Source organism: Cheilinus undulatus, linkage group 12 (genome assembly GCF_018320785.1).
Source record: "Cheilinus undulatus linkage group 12, ASM1832078v1, whole genome shotgun sequence".
Lineage (NCBI taxonomy): Eukaryota > Metazoa > Chordata > Actinopteri > Labriformes > Labridae > Cheilinus > Cheilinus undulatus.
The window spans coordinates 47,915,903-47,937,677 of NC_054876.1; the positions used below are offsets into that span (position 1 = coordinate 47,915,903).

The 21,775-nt window shown below is 41.6% G+C and overlaps 1 protein-coding gene across 4 annotated transcripts in view; it reads left to right on the forward strand.

The window, feature by feature from the left end:
* The window catches only part of si:dkeyp-23e4.3 (rho GTPase-activating protein 7), a 179,453-nt gene that overhangs the window by 979 nt on the left and 156,699 nt on the right, over window positions 1-21,775 (forward strand). For 3 of the 4 annotated variants that reach the window (XM_041801671.1, XM_041801672.1, XM_041801673.1), the window contains exon 1: window positions 12,522-12,739. In XM_041801671.1, coding sequence (XP_041657605.1) covers window positions 12,619-12,739 — 121 coding nt within the window. In that variant the 5' untranslated portion in view covers window positions 12,522-12,618. Of the gene's footprint in view, window positions 1-253; window positions 356-12,521; window positions 12,740-21,775 lie in introns of those variants that run through there. The other variant, XM_041801675.1, reaches the window with a different exon arrangement.

The window sequence follows — 21,775 nt, forward strand, 5'->3', positions numbered from 1 at the left end:
TAAAAAAAATCATTTAAGAATGCACCTCCATTCTGGTCTTCTTTAGGGAAAGAAAGTGTCGAGACAAAGCCGTCACCTCTAGAGAGAACGTAAAGATAGCCCTGAAGCTCACCTCCTCTGTATTTTATTAGTTCTCCTTTCTTCTGCAGTCAATCTTGATTAAAACATCTCTAAAAGAACTGCAGAATATCAGCTTTACAGCTCTGATCTTGTGCTTTTTTGTCACTACCAATACATCACTTTGCTTTGACAGATGATGCTGAAAACCAGAGGCCACACAGTGGAATCCTGCAGCATCCAGACGTCAAAATGTCGCCAAGCGAGGTTCTGAACTCCCGTCGTCTGTCTCTGAGTGGTGAGTCACTTTAGATTTGCTATTCCAATGCATGCAAATTCAATCTGATGTGCGGCGTCACAAGTACGACTGCCTTCTTTTCCTGCGTGCTTGGCATTCGGTTACAGCAAGAGGGTAGATCGTTGTGCAGCTGAGTGCTATTTAATTACCTGCTTTTTGAAAACCACTGGGAATGCAACTAATTTAGGCCTTGTTTGAAGGGTAAACAAAAGTGCCAAAAGATGTCTCCCATCAGCGTCCCGGCAGAGGAAGAGGACGGGGCGAGGGAGGCAGGAGCTGCTTCCTATCACAAATAATATAATAGCCACGTGAGCAGTAATAGTGACATTGAATGGGTTTTACTTTGCATAACCCCGCAGTGGATTGATCAAAGCCAGCTATTTGTGCTGATATTCAAATAGAGAGCTTTGTTCAGAAACACTTGAGTGGGAAAGCTTTGGAAACAAAAGCAGGAGAAGAAAACGGAGGAGAAGTCTGCTTTGATAACTGAGCCGAGTGTTTCAAACCTGCAGGTGTAGCGTGGAGCTGAAATGTCGACTTTAATGCTGACAGAATTCAGCTCTAATTTCGGAGGAAATCCTTTCTGTTCAAATGTGGATATTCTTCACAGCTTTGTCTGTGGATGAAATGGAGGAAATATCTCCTAAGGCATCATTATTGTGAAGTTGAAGCAGAGTTCAGTGTTTCAGGGGTTCATGAACTTGATGACAGATGGGGTTTGTGCAGAGGATGCATTCTGCAGAGGAGAGCAGCTTTTTCTTCATGGATTCCAAAAGATTTCAGGTATTTTTCATGGGGCACAAGTTGAATGAGTTCATCTGCGGGTAGATAAACAAGTGACGTCATTCTTGCTATCGCCATATTTTCTATAAGATAAGGACCGGGGAGTTTTTAAATACAACAACAGCAGAAAACCTTCAACTCTGACTGCAATAGTTCAGTCTAGGCAAGTCCATATGTATTTTCAATCTTAATATTTACAGTGCCTATAAAATCATTCACCCCCTTAAATGTTTAACCCTTACAATGATATTATAAATCAATCATGGTCACAAAAATTCAACTTTTGTCACTGAAGAAAATTTAAAAAATACAGATGTCAAAATGAAAACAGATTTCTATGCCAATTATATAATAAAAAATAAGTGAGTGCATAAATATTTACCCCTTTCAAGTCATTATTTAGAGTCATCTTTGGCTGCAATCACAGCTCTGAGTCTGGATAGGTCTCAGTCAGGCTCAAACATCTGGACACTGATATTTTGCTCCATTCTTCTTTGAAAAACTGCTCAAGCTCTGTCAGGTTGCACAGGGATTGGGTGTGAACAGTCCATTTCTCTTGGATTGAGGTCTGGGTTTTGACTCGGCCACTCCAGAACATTCCCCTTGTTGTCTTGTTGCTGTAGTTCTCTTGCACACTGAATAAGTTTGTCCTCCAGATTGACTTTATTTGGCAACATTTATTTTACCCAATACCTTTAGGGTGCTTTCACACAAGGGGCCCAGTCCCAGATTTGAGTGCACATGAGCCCAAAGTCCGGTTTGTTTGGGTAGTGTGAATGCAAACGAACCGCGCCCTGGCACCTGGCCCAGGCCCGCTTGGGGAGGTGGTCTCGGGCGCGATTCAATTGGACTCTGGCACGGTTCAGATGAGATGTGAATGCAACCGCGCTCGGATACAGGACAGAGCAACATATCAGCTCTATGACGTCATCGTAAAAAATAACTTCTTTTCACAGCACGTTGCCATGGTAGCTGCTTCTTCTTCTTTCACCTCCTTTGCAGGGTTGTAAACCAGCTACGTGCATACCACCACCTGCTGTTTCAGACCGAGTAAATACGCAAGTGGACCAAGGTACGGTTCGATGTTGCTAGTGTGAAAGCAAGGTAGCGGGGGAAGGGGGAGGGGGAGGAATCGCGACACGTGTGGTTTGAAACAACTGGGCCTAATGTGAAAGCACCCTTACAAGCCTTCCAGTTTGGCTGCCAAGAAGCATCCCCACAGCATGATGCTTCCACCAGCATGCTTCACAGTGAGGATTGCGTGATTTGCATCTTGTCTGATGGCCAAAAAGCTCCATTCTGGTCTCATCAGACCAAAGAACTTTCTTCCTCTTGAGCATGGAGTCTCCCACATGCCTTTTGGTGAACTCTCCAGATTGAATCTTGGTTTTCTTCAACAGTGTCTTCCTCTTTGCCACTCTCCCATAAAGCTCTGACACAGCCACAGCGGGTGAAGAACCCGACCAACAGTTGTTGTCTGCAGAGTCTCTCCCATCTCAGCTGCTGAAGCTTGGAACTCCTTCAGAGTAGTCATAGGTGTCTTGGTGGTCTCTCTCACTAGTCTGCTTTTTAGGACGGTCTGATCTAGGCAGATTTACACATGTGACATATTCCTTCATTTTTTCATGATTGATTTAACTGAACTCTGGGAGATGTTCAGAGCCTTGGAAATGATTTTGTATTCATCTCCTGATTTGGCTGCTTGGAGTGTTCTTTTGTCTTCATGGTGTAATGGTAGCCAGGAAGGTCCAAACACAGGCATTGTTATACAACCATCACTTCTGACACATTTACTGCCCTCAGGAGATCCCTGTTTCTGTAACTGTGAGACTACTAGCACCAGTTGGCTGGACCTCTGTTTAATTACACCAGTCACTTTAAATGGGGTGTCATATTTTGGGGTACAGATGAGGTGTCACATGACGCAGGTGAATTTAAACACCTGTTCTTTATCTGCCTATTATATCCTGATGAAGACTCATTGGAGTCGAAAAGTGTTGACATCCCTGGTCAATAAAGGATTTTTATCACACTGACAGCCTTGAATGATCAGTTTTTAGTTCCATTCCTACCACAGATGTTATTTTCATGTAATCTTGCAAGCCTTTGTTTCTTCTTTTTTGCATTATATCCTTGTTCTCTCATCCTAAAGACCATATAATCCTGCCTACAATGTTCTAGACATTTCCCATCCTCCTTGAAGTTTCTTGTTGCATTGGCAGATATTTAACTTATTCCAACAGTTAAGACCTTCTTAAATCTTTACATCTGTGCCCTTCCCCTGACTTCCTCTGACTCTCCAGCTTTACCAGAAGTGTTGTGCTCATGAACTGTGTGTCGGAGTGAGAATAACTTCTCCGATCATTTTCTAAATGACTTCAGAGACCACACATGTACACTTCAATTTCCCTTCCTGTTGTCAGATAGCGAGCCGGTAACATAAAGCAAACTCCCATAATGAGTGCCAGTCAAGTTTACAGGAAGTCTGCTGTTGGTGAGAACAAAATTAGTCTAAATGAGCTCTCAGGTGACCAGAGGAGAGACGTGAGTGTGTTAAAGCTGCTCAGACAGTGTTTGTACGCTGATGAAGCAACTGAGAACAGCTCCTCCATGCTATCATCGGACTGGAGATAAATTATGCAGGGGGTGAGTGGGTTGGTGAGGGGTCAAGGGCAAAGATAGGGAGGGTGGGAAGATTACTTCAGTCACTTAGTAATGCTTGCTCTTGCAAAATGCCGTATAGACTGCTTTTGTACGTATTCCTCATGTCAAATCAAGAAGAACACAACAGAAGTGTGTGAAGCTGAATAGCAACTCTCTGCAGGGCTTAATGGACCGCTGCACTGCTACGGGGAGAACTAGAGCAACAGAAAATAATCTGGAGCCATGATAAAACACCAAACATGAATGTGATACAGCAACAGAACAGCAGCTTCCAGTCGCGCTGCATCCTTCCCTATGTAGCAGGAAAACAGTGATGAAATGTAAGTGCTGACAAATCCTTAATAATGCCTACATAAATTGAGTTAGTAGAATTACCAAATTAAATTTAGTAAATGTAATTAAAATACTTTGTAAACCACATAAAAAATAAACAGTAACCACAACAAATATTAAAAATGTTTGTTGAAACTGATTTAAGTGGTGGATATTTAATTTTAAATAAGAAGTTTTGAGTTATTGTTACTCAAACATTTATGTTGGCTATTTTGCATAAAGTTTCATGTTCTGCATCGACTGCAATATCCTTGTTTTTCCATCACGTACTTTAATCTTGAATATTAATGCCTCCCAACGTCATCCAACTTAAAGACTCTGTAAAGTGAAATCCTAAATTTGTGTCCTAACACTCTAGATGTGCTGGAATCTGGTTGCTGTAAACGTGAAAACACTGAGATCTACATGTGACTGAATTCTTGATTTAGACTGTTACAAAGTTTTTCACCTCTTTCCTGTCTGGGTTTCATGTGGGCGGGGCCAATATGTGGACTCATGATGTCATGAGCCCACAGTGGGGAATAACCCCGCCCCTCTAACACTACAATATAAAATCACAGAGCAGTTCATCTCAGTCCAGTCTGTTGTTAGCTGATGTCACTGCCTTTATTAAAAGTTAACAGTCAGTTAAATGCTGTTTTTTTGTTCATTGTGAGGTAAATCTATCAGCCACAGTGGTCTATGGATCATTTAAAGCAGTGTTACTCAACCTGTGGCTCTTTTATGATTTGCGGCTCTTTAAAGTCTTAGTTTGAAATATTATTCCCCCAGAAAACCTTAAAACTGGAAACTCTGACCTCAGAATTATCCATTGCAAGTCACTTAAATCAGTTTGTTTCCCACACTTACACTGCAGGCTTTAGTTTAGTTTTTTGTCTTTATATCTCCATTGCCCTTATTTGCAATTTTTTGCCACTTTTCTCAATTTTTGCCATTTTGAATCCATTTTTGCCATGTTTATCCTGCTTTTTGCTATGTGATTTTTTTCCCTATTTTTTGCCACTCTGCAGCTTTTTCCCCATTCTAGTCACTTTCACTCATTTTTGCTACATTTTTGTTGCATTTTGACCATTTTTGCTGTATTGAGCGTATTTTTATTGCTACTTTAACCCTTTTTTTGCCACATTTTACCACTTAGTTTGTGGCCTTGCAAAGGTATTTTTTCAACAATTGCACTCTTTGGTTGAGTAGGATTGAGTAACACTGATTTAAAGCGTCATAACAGAGATTTGAGCCAGAAAATGGACTTTGTCTCTTCTTCTAAGGTCAACAAAAAGTCAAGAGGCAGGCTCATGGTGTGAGTGCTTTCCTCCAATCAGATTGTAGCATCTTTGTAATCGGAGAGGATCGTATAGAGTGGTGCAGTCACGACGTAATTTTGCAGGCGAACTCGTAAGTTTGGGTCGCATGGGTTCCCTCGTCATCTATCCAATGGGATTTTTCAGTGGGTCTTTGGGTTATTGCTGTAAATAAGCTCTGTTTCCAATAAAAGTTTATGAAACTTATGTTTTATTCATAAAGATAATCTTCATAAACTGATAATATAAGCATCATATCTGGTTCGTTAATCTAACTGTCAAAAGTAAAAAGCTAGCGTCATGCTATATTGAACTGCAACATGGTCAAATGAATTTAACGTCATCACACGCGGCTACAACTGAACGGCTCAGTTGCTGCCGCGCTTCGGATGATGACGTATGTAGTCCTTGTTAGCTATCTTTTAGCAACCGCCTTTATTAAGACGAGAAAAGATACACAATTCAAAGGTCGGGCACGTTTCACATGTATTTCATGTTGTATATAAAACGTTAAACTCTCCTGAGCTTGTGTTCACCACTGACTTTATTTGAGGCATTTAACCAAAAACTCAGTGACTTTCAGACGGGGGAACCGGACGTGCTAAAATGCTAACTTACTCCCGCGTTTTAGGACTCATTCCTGCACCACTCTATTTCTCCTGAGTGGGTGTGGCTTGAGCTCATTCAACAGACACGCCCACACCATCCTGACGCTTTTTTATGAACTTAGAGGTGTTTGATTTGACGGAAATTTGACCTGCGGGTTCATAACACAGTGACCTGTCAGACAACAAACCTAAATACAGATTTATTTTCACTTTACAGGGTCTTTAAAGTCACTTTGTAGTCTTGTTGTAGTCCTAAGTCCGTTCAGACTCTCTCACTTCCGTACCACTTACTCAACTGTTTTGAGTTAAATAGTCAGGTCACTGATAAAAAATTGAGTAGAACTGTTTATTTTTTCATCCTTAAAACTGATCACTTTTCATAGAGTATACTCAAATATATTACTGAAACACATTATTATTAAAGATAGCCTATTTAAACAACTTAATCCATCAGTTGTCATCATTTCTTTGAAGTAAATTAGCATATTTAATGTATGTAGATTTCAATCAAAGGTTCATGTTTGACTTTTACTGAAGAATATTGATAATCTTAACCCAAATACTCTAAATAATGATTTTCTTTGGCTTTATTAAGTAAAAATACATTAATACAACCACATTTATTCTACCCTTGAATTATGTTCTTGAATTCTAGAGGATGAAGAAGCCCCTATTTCTGTTTCCTCTCTTTGTATTCCCAGTAATCATTCATATCGCTGCCAAACATCCTGTTTTCATAAACACGCTGACAACTGTTCCCCAGAAGTCTCAAATCAAATTAAACCCACTACATTGTCTCCTAAACCTTTAATTTGTGAATGAACTGCTAAAGCTGATTGTTTATTTAACATGAATGTATTTTCCGATCACTGTTTGTTTCTGTGTGTTGAGTTTGTTTGCAGAGAGCTGCTCAGTGTGTTCTTTAATTTAACCAACTCTCTGAGGAATTTGTTGAAACAAGCACAATTAGCATTGACGAGTGTTTGAGCAGATGATTTGAATATTTTGGCAACTTAAAACCAAACTTTTACAACTTTCCCTTTCCATATTTGCACAGTTAGTTTTTCCATGAGGTAATAGAAGCCACAGCCTGGTTAAAGGGGACATATTTGACCCCTTTAAGACCAGTTTATACTGGTCTCAGAGGTCCCTAAAACATGCCTGTGAAGTCTGTTGCTGAAAGAACACTCCAGTACTGGATTTTTGCATGTCTAGATTAATGGATGTGGCTCTCTGCTGAGAGGAGGATCAGGAGAGGAGGGTGGAACTTTCTGCAGGGACGGCCGACCGAACCTGGGGGCGGGGCTAACTCCCCACATGACATCATGAGGGGAAAAATCTTATGGCTTGTTTCAGCGCACATTTTCTGAAAGGTGGAGAAAGACAGGGGGGAGGGAATGGATTTTTCTGGTACTTGAGGGGATTGTGGTCAGATCAGGGGCACATGTTTTTGTTAGAAAAGCCTGAAAAAGTGATTTTTGCATAATAAGTCCCCTTTAAGACATGGCAGACTAATGCTCCAGGGGGCGGAGTCACTAAAGGTGCTTGTCAAATACTGATGCATGGTTATTAAATAATGAGACTGCACATATCTAAACATATTCACACATTAAAAAAAAGCATCAGACTTAAAGTCGTTTTTATGGTGAGTACTGTAAAAACACAGATGTAGAATCCACTCATTTACTAAAGAAGTCAACTGCTGACTGACTGCCTCCTCTGCTACTACCTCTTTCTCCCATTCATGTTTCCTCCCTCCTCCTCCTCCTCCTCCTCCTCCTCCTCCTTCCCAGCTGTCTTCGCCTGAATTGTTTATTTACTCTGATGCCCAGGAGAGGAAGTGTGTTTTAACAGATTTGAGCATTAATGATGATGATGATGATGATGATGCTTCGCTGGAGCTAAGTGGCTGTGTCTGATTGATGGGTGGGGCGAAGTTTGATAAAACTCACTCAGACTTCCTGTTTTATAAGCTGCTCTATCTTTTTATAGGTTCATTGAAAGAGACACAAATTTAAAAAAATTGAAAACTTCTGTTCAAAGGGCCATGTAGCCTGAGCACTTCACCCTACCCCCCACTCAGACTAGAGTCAAGATGCTCTAAACATCATGTTTGTTTGTTTGCTTGTTTGTTTTGTTTGAGTGTTACAGTCCAGGGGCCAGTGGGGGGGGGGGGGTTAGTGCGGGCCCGGAGGCTCCAGTATACCTTTACCCTGAAGGCAAAAGTCTGAAAATGTGATGTGAAGGGTGTGACGTGTCTCCAGCAATGCTGATGGGTCTGCGGCCTAGAGCAGTGCAGCTGCAGTGATACAGCCAGTCAGGACACTCCCAGTGGTCTGGGCCTTCCTGGCCAGCGATGTGGTGTTGTTAGTCCAGGAGAGGTCCTCAGAGATGTGGATTATAGTGCTGCTCCCCCTCTCCACGGCAGCTTCATTGATGGTCGGCAGGGGGTGCTGTGAGTCTCCTCTCTTGAAGTCAACTACAGTCTCCTTGGTTTTCCCTACATTGAGAAAGAGGTCGTTGTCTTCACACCACTGGGCCAGGAGGTTGACCTCCTTCCTGTAGTTGGTCTCATCGAGGTTGTTGATGAGGCCCGCCACCGTCGTGTCATCTGCAGACTTGATAATGTGGTTGAAGGTGAATGCTGGAAAACAGTCGAGGGTCAGCAGGGAGAAGAGCAGTGGGCCAAGCACACACCCTGGCGGGGCCCCCATGCTCAGCGCGATGGTCTTCAAGCCGACTCTTATGTTCAGTGGCCTTCCTGTGAGAAAGTCCAGCCCCCAGTTGCAAAGAGATGATTTTATACTGTCCTAGTGGTGGCAGAGGCAAATATGATGCTTGTTCTAAATATATATATAAATATATTCTAGGTGCACAAAGTAAAATAAAGGCATACTGTAAATGAGAAAAATCTTCAGTATGACCCAAACTTTGTGATGGGAGTAAATTCACTTGTCTAATTTGCATATTCTGACATCACCAGGCAGCCTCCACCACCATTGGCTGTGCGTTTTCTCTCATGGCTCTACTCTAGGCTTCTACCACGTCTCTACCTCTGCGGTATTTGTCATTCCCAACCTCCGTCACTATTCGCAGTGTTTTGAACACGCCCCCGAGATACCCCTACCACGTCCCCATGCCCCCCCCCACCACGGCATTCGGCGATTACTCCCTCCCCAAGTACAGTGAGGCAAAGCATTGGCTTCGCTACATAAGGACTGTCATGGCGCATGCATTGCCTGTTGGTGCCAACAGACGCACTGACAGTCTCACCCCTGGTCTCACCGGACAACTGAATATTATGACAGATTTTTTTTAGCACTCACTGGCTCACTGAGGTCATCAGAACCCAAAGGGCAGGGCTCAGAGCGGCAGAGAGAAAATGGCGTAAATCCAAACAAACCACTGACTTGAGTGCCTATCAGCAAAAACTGTCCTGTTTTACCTCTGCTCTAAAATCTGCTAAGAAGGCGTTCTATCAATCAAAGATCTGTGCTGCCACTGATGCACGCAAACTCTTCTCTGCTTTTAACTCGCTCCTCTCTCCTTCAAACCCACAACCCTCCAGTATGTTGACTCCAGACATGTTCGCCTCCTACTTCACTGACAAGGTTTCTACCATCAGCAACCAATTCTCTGAGCCTGTCCAACTCAGTTTTCTGCCACCAGCTAGTGATGCATCACTTAGCTCATTCTCTCCACTAAGTGAGAGCGAGGTCACCAGGCTTCTGCTTGACTCTAAGCCCACAACCTGTCCCCTCGATCCAATACCATCACATCTCTTGCAGGCGATTGAGCCCACAATCAGCCCTGCTGTGAGTTGTATCATTAACTCCTCTCTGTCCACAGGTGTTTTCCCAGCTGCTTTCAAGCAAGCGCGGTTACACCACTGCTCAAAACCCACTCTCAACCCAGCCCTGGTTGAAAATTACAGGCCGGTCTCACTTCTCCCATTCCTATCAAAAATACTGGAGCGCACAGTCTTCAACCAGCTCTCAGAACACTTGCAGAACAATGATCTACTTGATCAGAATCAGTCTGGCTTTAGGCGGGCCACTCTACTGAAACTGCACTTTGTCGGTAACGGAATCACTTCGCTTGGCCAGAGCAGCTGGTCAGTCCTCAGTTCTCTTACTGCTGGATCTGTCCGCTGCCTTTGACACAGTAAACCACCAAATCCTCCTCTCCACACTCTCTTCACTTGGTATCTCAGGATCTGCCCTACAGTGGTTTAAGTCCTACCTCACAGGGAGATCTTTTAGAGTATCATGGAAGGGAGGAGTGTCTAAACTGCATGGCTTATCAACAGGGGTGCCTCAAGGGTCTGTGCTTGGTCCCCTACTTTTCTCAATATACACCACCTCACTTGGTGCAATCATCCGCTCCCATGGCTTTTCTTATCACTGCTATGCAGACGACACACAGCTATTCCTGTCCTTTCCACCAGATGACACAACTGTCTCAGCTCGGATCTCATCCTGCCTTGCTGATATTTCTAAATGGATGAGGGAACGTCACCTTCAGCTCAACCTGCCCAAAACGGAGCTCATTATCATCCCAGCCAGTCCCACTATGGAACCGCAGATCAATATCCAGCTTGGATCAAATAATCTTTGGCCCACTAAGTCAGCCCGGAATCTGGGTGTCATGATTGATGACCAGCTAACCTTCAAGCTCCATGTGGCCTCGATTGCTCGGTCCTGCCGCCGCCTCTACAACATCAAGAGGATCAGACCCTACTTGACAGAGCATGCTACACAACTCCTGGTACAGGCTCTTATAATATCATGTATTGACTACCGTAACTCATTACTGGCAGGCCTACCTGCATGCACAGTTATACCTCTGCAGTTGATCCAGAACGCAGCAGCACGTCTGGTCTTCAACCAACCCAAGAGAGCTCATGTCACGCCTCTTTTAATCTCTCTACACTGGCTTCCAGTTGCAGCTCGCATTAAATTCAAAACTCTAATCATTGCTTACAAAGCAGTAACTAAAACTGCTCCTGTTTACCTGGAGTCCCTCATCCAGGTCTACACCCCTTCTCGCCCACTACGCTCAGCCAGCGAAAGGCGCCTGGTACTTCCAGCACATCATGCTCCTAAGTCACTAGCTCGACTCTTCTCCTCTGTTGTCCCTAAATGGTGGAATGAATTACCCAACTCCATTCGATCTACAGACTCCCTGTCTACTTTCAAGAGAAGGCTAAAGACCCAGCTCTTCAGAGAACACTTTGCACTTAGCTAGGCAATTCTCTACTGTTGTCCCCAGTAGTAGATTGAGTCTCAGCCAGACTATTCTCCACTGCTGCCCCCAGTGGTTGAATGAGTTTCCCAACTATAGTTAGCTCGCACTGTCCTGCTCTACTTCTGGGATTTCTTTGCCCAGCTCTTTGGGAATGATCCAGCACTTGGTACTTGGTAAATAGTTGTTGTGACGTCTAATGAATGGCGATTAGTGATCCCACATTTTCCTTGATTCATTGTTGCTGTCTAATAACAAAAAAAAAAACATAAAAACAAAAAAAAAACAAAAAAAAAACAAAAAAAAAAAAACAACTACATAAACAACGTATATTTTAGGTACTCTGCCTTAAACTCTACACGGCAGCACTTGCGTCCAATTGGACCTGAAGCACTTGATGGCACTTACTGATGTTGTTTCTTCTTGTCTAGATCATTGCTTGTGTTGTTCTTGCTCTCAAATGTACGTCGCTTTGGAGAAAAGCGTCTGCTAAATGACATTGTAACATTGTAACTTCACTTGGAAATCAAGGCCCCAGAGTCTGGAGGAAGATCTGAGAGGTTTTTGATTTAGACGAGCTGTGAGCTCAAGATTAAAACAAAAAATAAAAATTGAAATATTCCACTTTTCTTGAATATGTATGAAAGTTTAACTTTTTTAATTAAATTGCATGAAAATTTGAGCTTTTTTTCACAAAGTTCAAATAGTTTGAGTTGCACCTCTGGGTATCAGGAGTGATTTTTAAGCACATTTCCTTTCCACTAAGTCTTTTCATTGTTTCATTTGGACTCAACACGTCTTCAGTCTTGCAGCAGCAGGAGAGTTTTTGTGTGTAACTGAGAAGGATTAGAGTTGTTGTTTGTATTGTGAGTGTGTCTACTGCTGTGCTCATGAGCAATGTTGATGTCTTTCACCCGGGTTAGATGTCATTTCCTCTCTTTGGGCCGGCAAAGTTCTTCAACTTCCCACACACACTAAAGAAAACACTTCTCCCTCTTCTTCTGCAGACACACTCTCACACACTGTACCACAGTTTTCATACACATAAACTCTCCTTCACACACTTATTTTTTCTCCAAACAGCTTTCTGAGGAGGGATGCATAGGGAGGGAGAGGATGGGGTGTTCGACAAATTACATGCAGACTTTGTGCATCAAGTGTCAGCCCCCCCGTCTCCCTCTCCTCCTCCTCCTCCTCCTTCCTCCTGAACTCTTGAGTCAAACACTCCCTCAGCACGAGCCATGACAGGGCGAACGCTGCACACATGGCTTTAAAACTCTGCAGAAATCCAGGTTTTATCTGTGGGAATATGTAGCTGTTGAACGTTTGGAATATGGCTCAGATCTCAGCGGTAAAAACCCCGCTGAGGAGATCCTTCAGCGAGCACGTGAAAGACTCCACCAACAAGGCTTGGGATGTCTTCTGGAGGAGCGTGAGGGAGCGGCGGCTGTGGGGTGAGTGTGGATGTGATGAGAGAGTTGATCATTCACGTGCCTCCCAGTTTGGAGTTGGCTGAAGCGGTGTCTTAATTCGCAATAAGAGATGAGGTTAAAGTCTCTCATTCTGGAGTTGAAAATTGTGACGAAGGTGTCAAAAACTCTTTCTTGATGTTGTGTGAGCAGAAGTGTAATCTTTGGCTACTCTGGTATGATGCAGGCCGAGTGCTACAGACTTTCTCTGTCTGCCTTGGATGAAATCTTGTTGTTTTTGCAAAACCCAAGCCCTGATATGAAGTCCAGAGATATATATAACTCCTGCCTGCATCCATGTGTCGAGTCAGGCCCGTGTTCTGTTCTGTCAGTCTGAAACATTCTCCCTGCAGCTGGTTCTTGGCGATGCTTCGTGTTGCCTTTGGAGGAAAACAGGTGAAAAGTTGACGTCTCTCCTGCTGCTAAAGTTCATGTGTTTATACAAAATTCAAATCTTATGAGACTAACTGTGGTTGTGCAAAAGGTCAAAAGTATCTGTGTGATTCTGCAGAAAAGTTGGCTCGATCAGTGATGTCTAGTTAAAACTAAACTACAGTCAGGTTGAGAGAATACTGCTGCAGTTACGTACGAGTTTTGGACTCCAGTCAAATGGGAAGGAACCCACTGCTGCTAGGCTACCACCTGTTTAAATGCTACAGTGCTATTTAATTTTAGGTTGTTTAGTAGCTTCAGTTACTTAGTTATTTTTCAGAACCCCTGATTGACAGACACCCTGATCTCTTGACTTGAAAACAGCAAGTCCTGTTGATAAAAACAAGGAAGTTTGCAGGTTGCAATCAAACATGTTCAACCCCCCACTGCAAATCAGGTTTACTGTGAAAATTTACAGACTTTCAGATTTTTGCAATAAACAAATCAAACAAAAGCAACTGAAATAGCTCAACAAAACAAATACTTCAAGTGGTTTCCACAAGTTCAACTGATCATGCGACTTATGATGATTTCTCCAGGCTCAGAATCATTGAACTCCTTCATGTCAGCATCTGTGGTCCTTAGCAGAGCGCCCTTTTGCTTCTTTGACCTGCTGCAAACGAGATGCATAGCCAGACACCAGCTTCAGGCAGCGTTCCTGAGGAATCTTAGCCCATTCCTTACATGCAGTAGCCTCTTTTTCGATTGAGTTCAAGTCAGATGACTGTGATGAGCATTGTAGAATCTTGCAGGTCTTCTTGGTGGAATCGGAGGTACGCTTGGGAGTGTTGTCCTGTTAGAACAGGGGTGTCAAAAAGAGGGGGCTAAAAAAAGCAGATATATATCGGCCAATAACCAATGTTTTGGCCGATATATGAATTAAGAACATTGATATACACAGGATATATACTGTACATGAACACAAATGTGGGCATGTGAATTAACAGTTGTATTTATCTTTGTTTATTTCACAAAGATGCAACTTATACGACATTAAACCGCTGTAAAATAGTCTTATATTGTAGCTGTGGACCATATTAGACAGGAAAATGATAAATGGAGAGCCATATTTACATCGTTGTGGCAAATATGCACATAGAATATGTTTACAATGTATTTCTTGATAACCCTGAGGAAGGCCACAAGCTTAAATGCGCCTGTTTTATGAAGTCGTTCTCTAAAGATCTACTATTAGTGAAACTTTCTGTCTCCACACTGGTAGAATATGTCACAGGAAAGATAAACACCGTATGAGTGCTTTTCTGGTTTGTGCTTTTTAAAGTTAAAGCCCGGTTTAGCATTTCTATAGAGAAACTCTGTTCACTTGTACAGAATGCTTTTATTTTGAATAGTTCCCGATTAACTTCCTCTGTACACTGAATCAAGTCCCTTTTAGCGGGGTTTATTGAGGTAAATCTTATGAAGAAGGACAGGGCTTTGAGAGCAGGGAGATGCAGCTGACATGCAGAAAACTCGTGCCCTGTGTGAAAGCTGCACCGGCAGGAACCGGGGCTAACATACGCGGCACACACTAGCAGCAAAACAAGCTCCCAGTCTGAAACAGGCAGCCGAGTGAGTCCGACTGCAGCAGGGACTGCTGCGCGAGGACTGGGCTGCCTGTGAGTGCTTAGGGACGAGGATGGCAACCAGCGCTTCTCACCGAGAAGAACAACAACGATACGTGCTTTCACGTCAGTCTCCACAACTCTCCAATAACACCTGAAAAAGTCGCTAGATTTGTTGCTAGTCGCTTTTTTGGAGAAAAAGTCACTAGAGGGGTCAGAAAACTCGCTAAATATAGCGACAAAGTCGCTGAGTTGGCAACACTGAGTGGAGGAGAGCTGCTGCTGCAGTCGCTTATGTCTGAGGGGGAGGGGCCTGGCACTCGGGCTGAGTTCAGCAGAGACACACAGAACGACAGCAAAAAGTTAATACATCGGCTACATATTGGCTGATGTTGATTAATCTGTGATACGCTATCATCGGCCCGATTTATCAGTCCGCCAGTTTCTTCCAGTTTAAACATGTAAACCTAACCCTGATGATTTAAAATAAACTTGCTCTGTCGTAATAATAAGAAAAGGTTAAAATGAATAGATAAAAAGTCAGGAATGTGGGGAAAAAAATTTCATATTCTTGATTTTGCATCTCACAGTTATCAAGGAAAGCTGTGGTTTTGACTTTTTAGTTCTTATTTTGACCTTTTCAATTCACATTTTTGACTTTATATCTTTTTTACCTTTTTAGATCCTCAATCTTGAATTTTAAGTAATATTTTGACCTTTAAACTCACGATTTTGATTCATTTTTCTCACGTTTTGACCTTTTTAGCTCCTTACTTTGACTTTTATCTCATAATTTGGCCTTTTGTATCCTCAATTTTAAATTTTAAATAAAATTTTGACCTGTAAAACACAATTTATTTTTTTCTCTGCTTGTGACATTTTTAATGGGTGATTTGGGAAAGTTATCTCATATTTTGACTTTTAAAACTCATGATTTCACATTTTTATATCACATTTTGACCATTAAAACATATGATCCTAAACTTTCTTTCTTGTATATTTGCCTTTTAAAAACATGATTTTGACTTTAAATGCCTTTTGAGCGAATACGTTTGACTTTTTATCTCAGATTTTGAGCCTTTAAACTTACCACTTTTACTGTTTAAATCTCAGAATTATTTATCATCAGTGCTAAGGTTTTTTTCTGTCTTAGTTCACTGGTGGTGGAAATAAGGCTGACAGTTTATGGTTAAATGTTGACCTTGTCTGGCCCTCATTTTGGACCCAAATTCAGAATTCAGTGTTCTTTGCAGTTAATGCTTCATTTTTCTTCCTCCAGACATACCGCTGATCCATCGCGCCAAAAAGTTCCAGTTTTGTTTCATCACTCCAGAACAGAATCCCCAAACCTCTGTGGCTTATTGACATGATTCATTGGAGCTGACTTTTCTCGGTCTTTTGGTTCAGGTCTTGGGGTTCTGGCATGGAAACCGTCTGCTGTCAGTCACCTTACTGCACTCACTAAATCTCAGTTCTTGTTGCCACCAAGTTTTGCTGGAGGTCTTTGGCAGTCACTCACAGTTTTTAACAACCTGCCTTCTCAGATATCTTGTGCAGCCACTGATAGCTTCCTTTATCTGCCCTGTCCAGGTAGTGGAACCACTGTTCCTGTAACTTTGAATTTGCAAACTATGCTTCCAACAGTGTCTCTAGGAACATTCAGTGTCTCTTCTCTTCACTTTTAGGACCGTTCTATTGACTTTGCCATATTTCTAACATGCATTCAAATGTGACACTCAACAAACCCCTCACAGTTCAGGTAATTCATGTTCCAGCTCCAAGCAAAGCTGGCACAACCAATGGAGCCATTGATTGGTTGCATCAGGTGTGCTTGAAACAGCACTGGTTTACATATTTGAGCTGTTGTGAGGGATTCTGTTCAGTGTTAATGGTTATTGTGCCTCAGAGACTGGCCTCTGTTCATTTTGTTAGCGTTCATTAATAATGTTACAAATGGTAGAGAAGTTAATCATGATGCACACTGTGACATCTGTGGCACCTTTTGAAAAAAAATCTAACATGGTTTGGCCTGTTTTGGCAACCTCTATAAGACTCTCAGGGCGCATTCACACCAGAGCTGTTTGGTCCACTTTAAACAAACTTTGGTCCATTTCCCAGATAGTCCGGTTTGTTTGGAGTGGTGTGAAAGCTCACACGAACTCTGGTGCAGAACCAAAAAAGCGGACTCTGGTCTGCTTGAAAAAAGGGGGGGTCCGCTTCCAAACGAACCCTGGTGCAGTTCATTAGAGGTGTGAAAGCAAAGCGCACCAACTTGTGAACCAAAGGCAGGAAGTGGCATAAAGTGCAATGATATACAGATTTATACGTGATTAAATACGCTCAAATACATGTCGGTACCTCGCTTGGGTCTGTGTAGCCATGGCAACACATCGTAGTCCGTGCTGATTTATTCGTCTCATGTAAAGAACAACATGCTGGACAGCTCACCACCTTGCTGGCTGCTCATAATGCCGCAGTGCAAGAGCAGAAACCACAAGACAGTGTAAATTCTGTGTTTTTTCATTGTTTATGTAGAAGAAAAGACCAGGGGAAGGAGGTTCGTCTTCTTCTACGCCTTCTGTTCTTCTTAGTCGCCATTTTTTTGTGGCGACAGCGCCCCCAGCGGGCAGGGGTTGTAGGTGTTCAGGCGGTTTGGTTCGCTTGACCAAGAGAGCAGTGCGAACCAAACCAAAGGAAAGTGCAACAATGTTGCCATTTCTGTTCCTAAACGGACTATCAGGTGTGAAAACGACCTTAGTGCAATTGCACATGTATTGCTTGACAGAGAATGGTGAAATTGGCAAAGAGAAACCAACATACTTGTGTTGCTTTGTAGCCAATGTCAAGCTCAATGGCACCTCTTTTTGTCTAGGCCTTTTCACCCCTAGTGATATTCTGCGATACTGCCGATGGGTTTTTAGGACCTGGGACATCTACAGCATGATCAGGGGCCTCATGGAAACCCTACTGCCTGCCCTGATGGTACCCTTGGCCGTGCTTACTCTCTACAACCACCCCAACTCCACCTCAAAGGTGTTATTTTTTCAGCAGATTAATTTCCCATCCTTCTGGTAATACACGAGGACATCCAGAGCACTACTTGGGTTGTGCCAATCCTCCTATCAATGTGATGGTACCCTCCATCGGGCTTATTCGCCGTATCTCCTTACTGCAGCCTCAAACTTAGGTCCAAACATGACAAGAAGTTCTGCACAGCAGTTTCCATTTTGGCTGCTCTTTTTAATCTTAGTCTTAATCTTAACATGAACTGTCTTTTAGTTTTAATCACACTGTAGTCATTTCTACCCTTTTAGTTTTAGTCTAGTTTTAGTCCATAAAAAGTCCTCACATTTTAGTCTTGACTTTTAGTCCAAGCGTTTATTCTCTTGCCTTAATCTGGTACCAAATCATGGTACTGTGTTCTATGCACTAAACCTGGGGTCCCTGTTTTCTACAGCTGAGAGGCAGAATACCAGCAGATGAACTGTTTTTTGACAGTGGAGAAATATCACTGATTTTAAATGTCCGAGGAAAACTACATTCGAGTTTGGTCTAATTTTAGTCATCTTGATGAAAACTAAACTTACTTTTAGTCAGTTTTAGTCATCACAGATCTACTTTAGTTAGTTTTAGTCTAATTTTTGTCATGGAAAAAAGGCTTTCAAAGAACATTTTTAGTCATAGTTTGAGTTGACAAATTTAACACTGCTGCACAGTATGCTATATATTGTACATTTCTCAACTTGTGTAATTTAAACTCTTTTACGAGTAGCAGATTACCTTTTCTTTACTGCACAAAAATCATCATATCTGGTGGAATACTCTATGCATTTTTAATGCATATCCTACATGATAAATGGCATGTTTTTCTTCTATTAGTTGGATGCAAATTGTAGCTGCACACTTTGAGTTGAGGCATCATTTTTATAAGCCATGCCCTCCAACGCCACAAGCATCCGGCTTACTAATGCATCAGAAATTTTGATTTTCAAGCTGTTTTTTGTTTTTTATTTATACAGTTATAACTGCATTAACCCTTTGGTTGAACATGGGAAAGCGTAAATGCAACACTACATCTGATATAGATTTGGCTACGTAGCATGTAGACTAATGTAAAGAAGCTTAGCAAGGATGTCTACATTTGTTCTAAGGTTAGGCAGTGTAATGGTAGTAAAGTTTGCTGCTACACACTGTTAGCTAATTAGTCAGCCAACTGCTGACTGAAAGCATCAGTGCTGACTTTCTGAGTGAGCTAAGAGGGCAAGGCTTAGCAAAAGGTAGCTTTCTATTTCTGCCTTGTGCATCGTGGCTCATTTGTGCCTTATTTGTCTGACAACTTGCTCTACCTTCAGATACTGCAGCAGAAAAGTTTACACTGCATCAAGCTGCATCAAGGATACCTCAAAGTTTGACAAATAAGGAGCATAAAAAAGGAATGCTATGACTTGGGAAAAAGTTGGTTTGCAATATTTTCAGGTGTTCTTTTTGTCTTTTTTCCAGAGAACCTTGAGATGGTGTAACAATCATAAAGCTGTCATAATGTCCAGCCTTTTCTGTCCGTCATACTTTACAAGAGAGCTCTTAAAAGTGATGATCAAGCATTTGAGCGGCATCTGTGACTAACTGTGGTTTCACAAGAAGCGTTTCCAGAGTCTGACTCACATGTTGATTCTCGGGGTGCTTCATGGATTCAGACTTCCAGGAATCTCAGCTTGACCTGCACAGTACCAACCATCATGTCTACAGATCCTCGGAGGTCAACACGTCAACCCCAAAAACCCTGTTTATCAGAAAGTTTGAACTGATCAGCCAGCCTGGAGAGTTCCAGGAAATCGTTTCATTTGATTTCTCCGTGGATAGATTTGATTTGTGTGTGAGTGCAGATAGGTGGCCTTGTTAGGTGAGCTAGAAACTAGAAGGTTAATCCAGCCAGCAGACTGGGAAAATGTTGAGGTAACCCCGAGGCTGACTTTTCACCTCCACCTGCTGCTGCCATGTGCGGAGCGAGGATCGGCTCTGTGAGGGGGTGTGTGAATACTGAGCAGGAGGCTGCCAACTACTTCTGCAAGAAAACAAGCTAAAAATAGAAGAAGAGCCACAGCTTGTCTGAAAATTCTGAGCTGTAGAAAGTTTTGGCCGTGTTATTTTTGGTAGTGAGTTTTTGTGTTATTGGATCTAATCTTTGGAGCTTTTCTTCTGAGTTTGGGAAAGTTTAGCGAGAGCAGGGGCCCTTACCAGGCCATCTAAAGCAAAAACGTTGTCTTTCATTACCTTGAATTTAACCCTCGGGCACCACTAGGGACATTTTTGTCCATTTGGGCATTTTTTTCTTCTTTCTCTGCTCACCATTTTGGCTGTGTTTGTGCACATGTTCTCATTTTTTGCAACAAAGTTTCTTTCTCTGCAAATTTTCAAATTCAAATTTAATTTGCTCTAATAGGTCATGGGAACACTGTGAAACAAATTTACTACCCTTTAAAGCCAGTAAGGACAAATGTCCACCTCCAAAAAACTGCTATAAAAACTTAACAGAGTGGTCTTTGTTTCTGCTTTTTTTTGTATAAATCTCTTAAACAACTTCAGCTGTGCTCAGAACTACCAAAAACTCAATCATTTTGAGGATTTTAACCCTTTTAATGCCAGTTTGATTACTTGAAATCAATGTTGTTTTGTTATGAAAAAAAGCCAAAAATGCGATATCTTCCTAAAACCAAATGTTGGATGGCTGGGGCATTATTTCTAAATCCATGTACATGATCAGCCAAAATATTGACTTTGATGCATTTTTAGTTTTTGTGTAAGCTCCGATTTAAAATTAACTACCCTTTAATGCCATTAAGGACAAAAACATCCACTTCCAAAAATGGCAATAAAAATAGTATAGATTCATATTTGTTTCTCCTTTTTTGGGTCAGATCTTTTGATCAACTTCAGTTCTAATGAAAACAATCAAATATTGAACAATTTTCAGAATTTTAACCCTTTAAATGCCAGTTTGATTACAGGATGGTCATATTTTTTCCAAAAAAACCCCCCACAAAACAGTAATTATTTTCCAGAAAACTAATGTTGGGGGGTAGGGGGTGTTTTTTTTAATTAGTCCTTGGTATTTCAAAGATTAGCCAAAATATTGACTTTGATTCATTATTACTTTTTGTGTAGCATCAGATTTAAAATTAATGACCCTTTCGAGTCACTTGTGGACTAAAACGTCCCATTGACTCCCATTCAAACCACATTTTTTGATCTCGTAGCCATTGCATGATATAATCATGCATTCTGTAATATTGTGGTTTCATTATTAAGAAAAATAGTAAAATTTGTCATTTTTAATGTTCATCACTAAAATCTGCCATTGCCCCATTATAGACCTATGCATGAAAAGCTTGTCATTTTATTAGTTTTAATGCTCATGTTATTGAGCTTATTAGGCTATTTTAAGATAGTGTTTGTATGTGTGCGCGTGTGTCTGTGTGAGTGCATGTGTGTGTGCACGTGTTTGTGCATGTGTGTGTTCTCTTTCATGTGTCTTTGAATTATTCAGATCAACAGCTCGACCTCTACCTTACCCAAATCATACTTGCACTTTAAAGAGTTGACTGTGGAGAAAACAAAAACAATGCTTAGAAAGTTTATGCACCTGCTTGGATTCCCATCAGAAACTGTGTGGCTTGGCTGTCTGGTCATTTCATTCCAAAAAGATCTGACCCAAAAAAGCAGAAAAAAATATGACTCTATACTATTTTTATTGCCATTTTTGGAGGTGGACATTTTTGACCTTAATGGCTCGAAAATTTTGGTTGTAAATTTTAAACCGGATGCTTCACAAAAACTAATAATGCATCAAAATCTTTATATTGGCTAGTCATGGACATGTCCAAGCTGGATTTAGAAACAATGCCCCAGCCATCCAACATTTGGTTTAAGGAAGATATCTTTTTTTTTTTTTTTTTGCTTTTATTTTTCATAAAAAACAACATTGAATTTAAGTAATCAAACTGGCATTTAAGAGGGTTAAAATCCT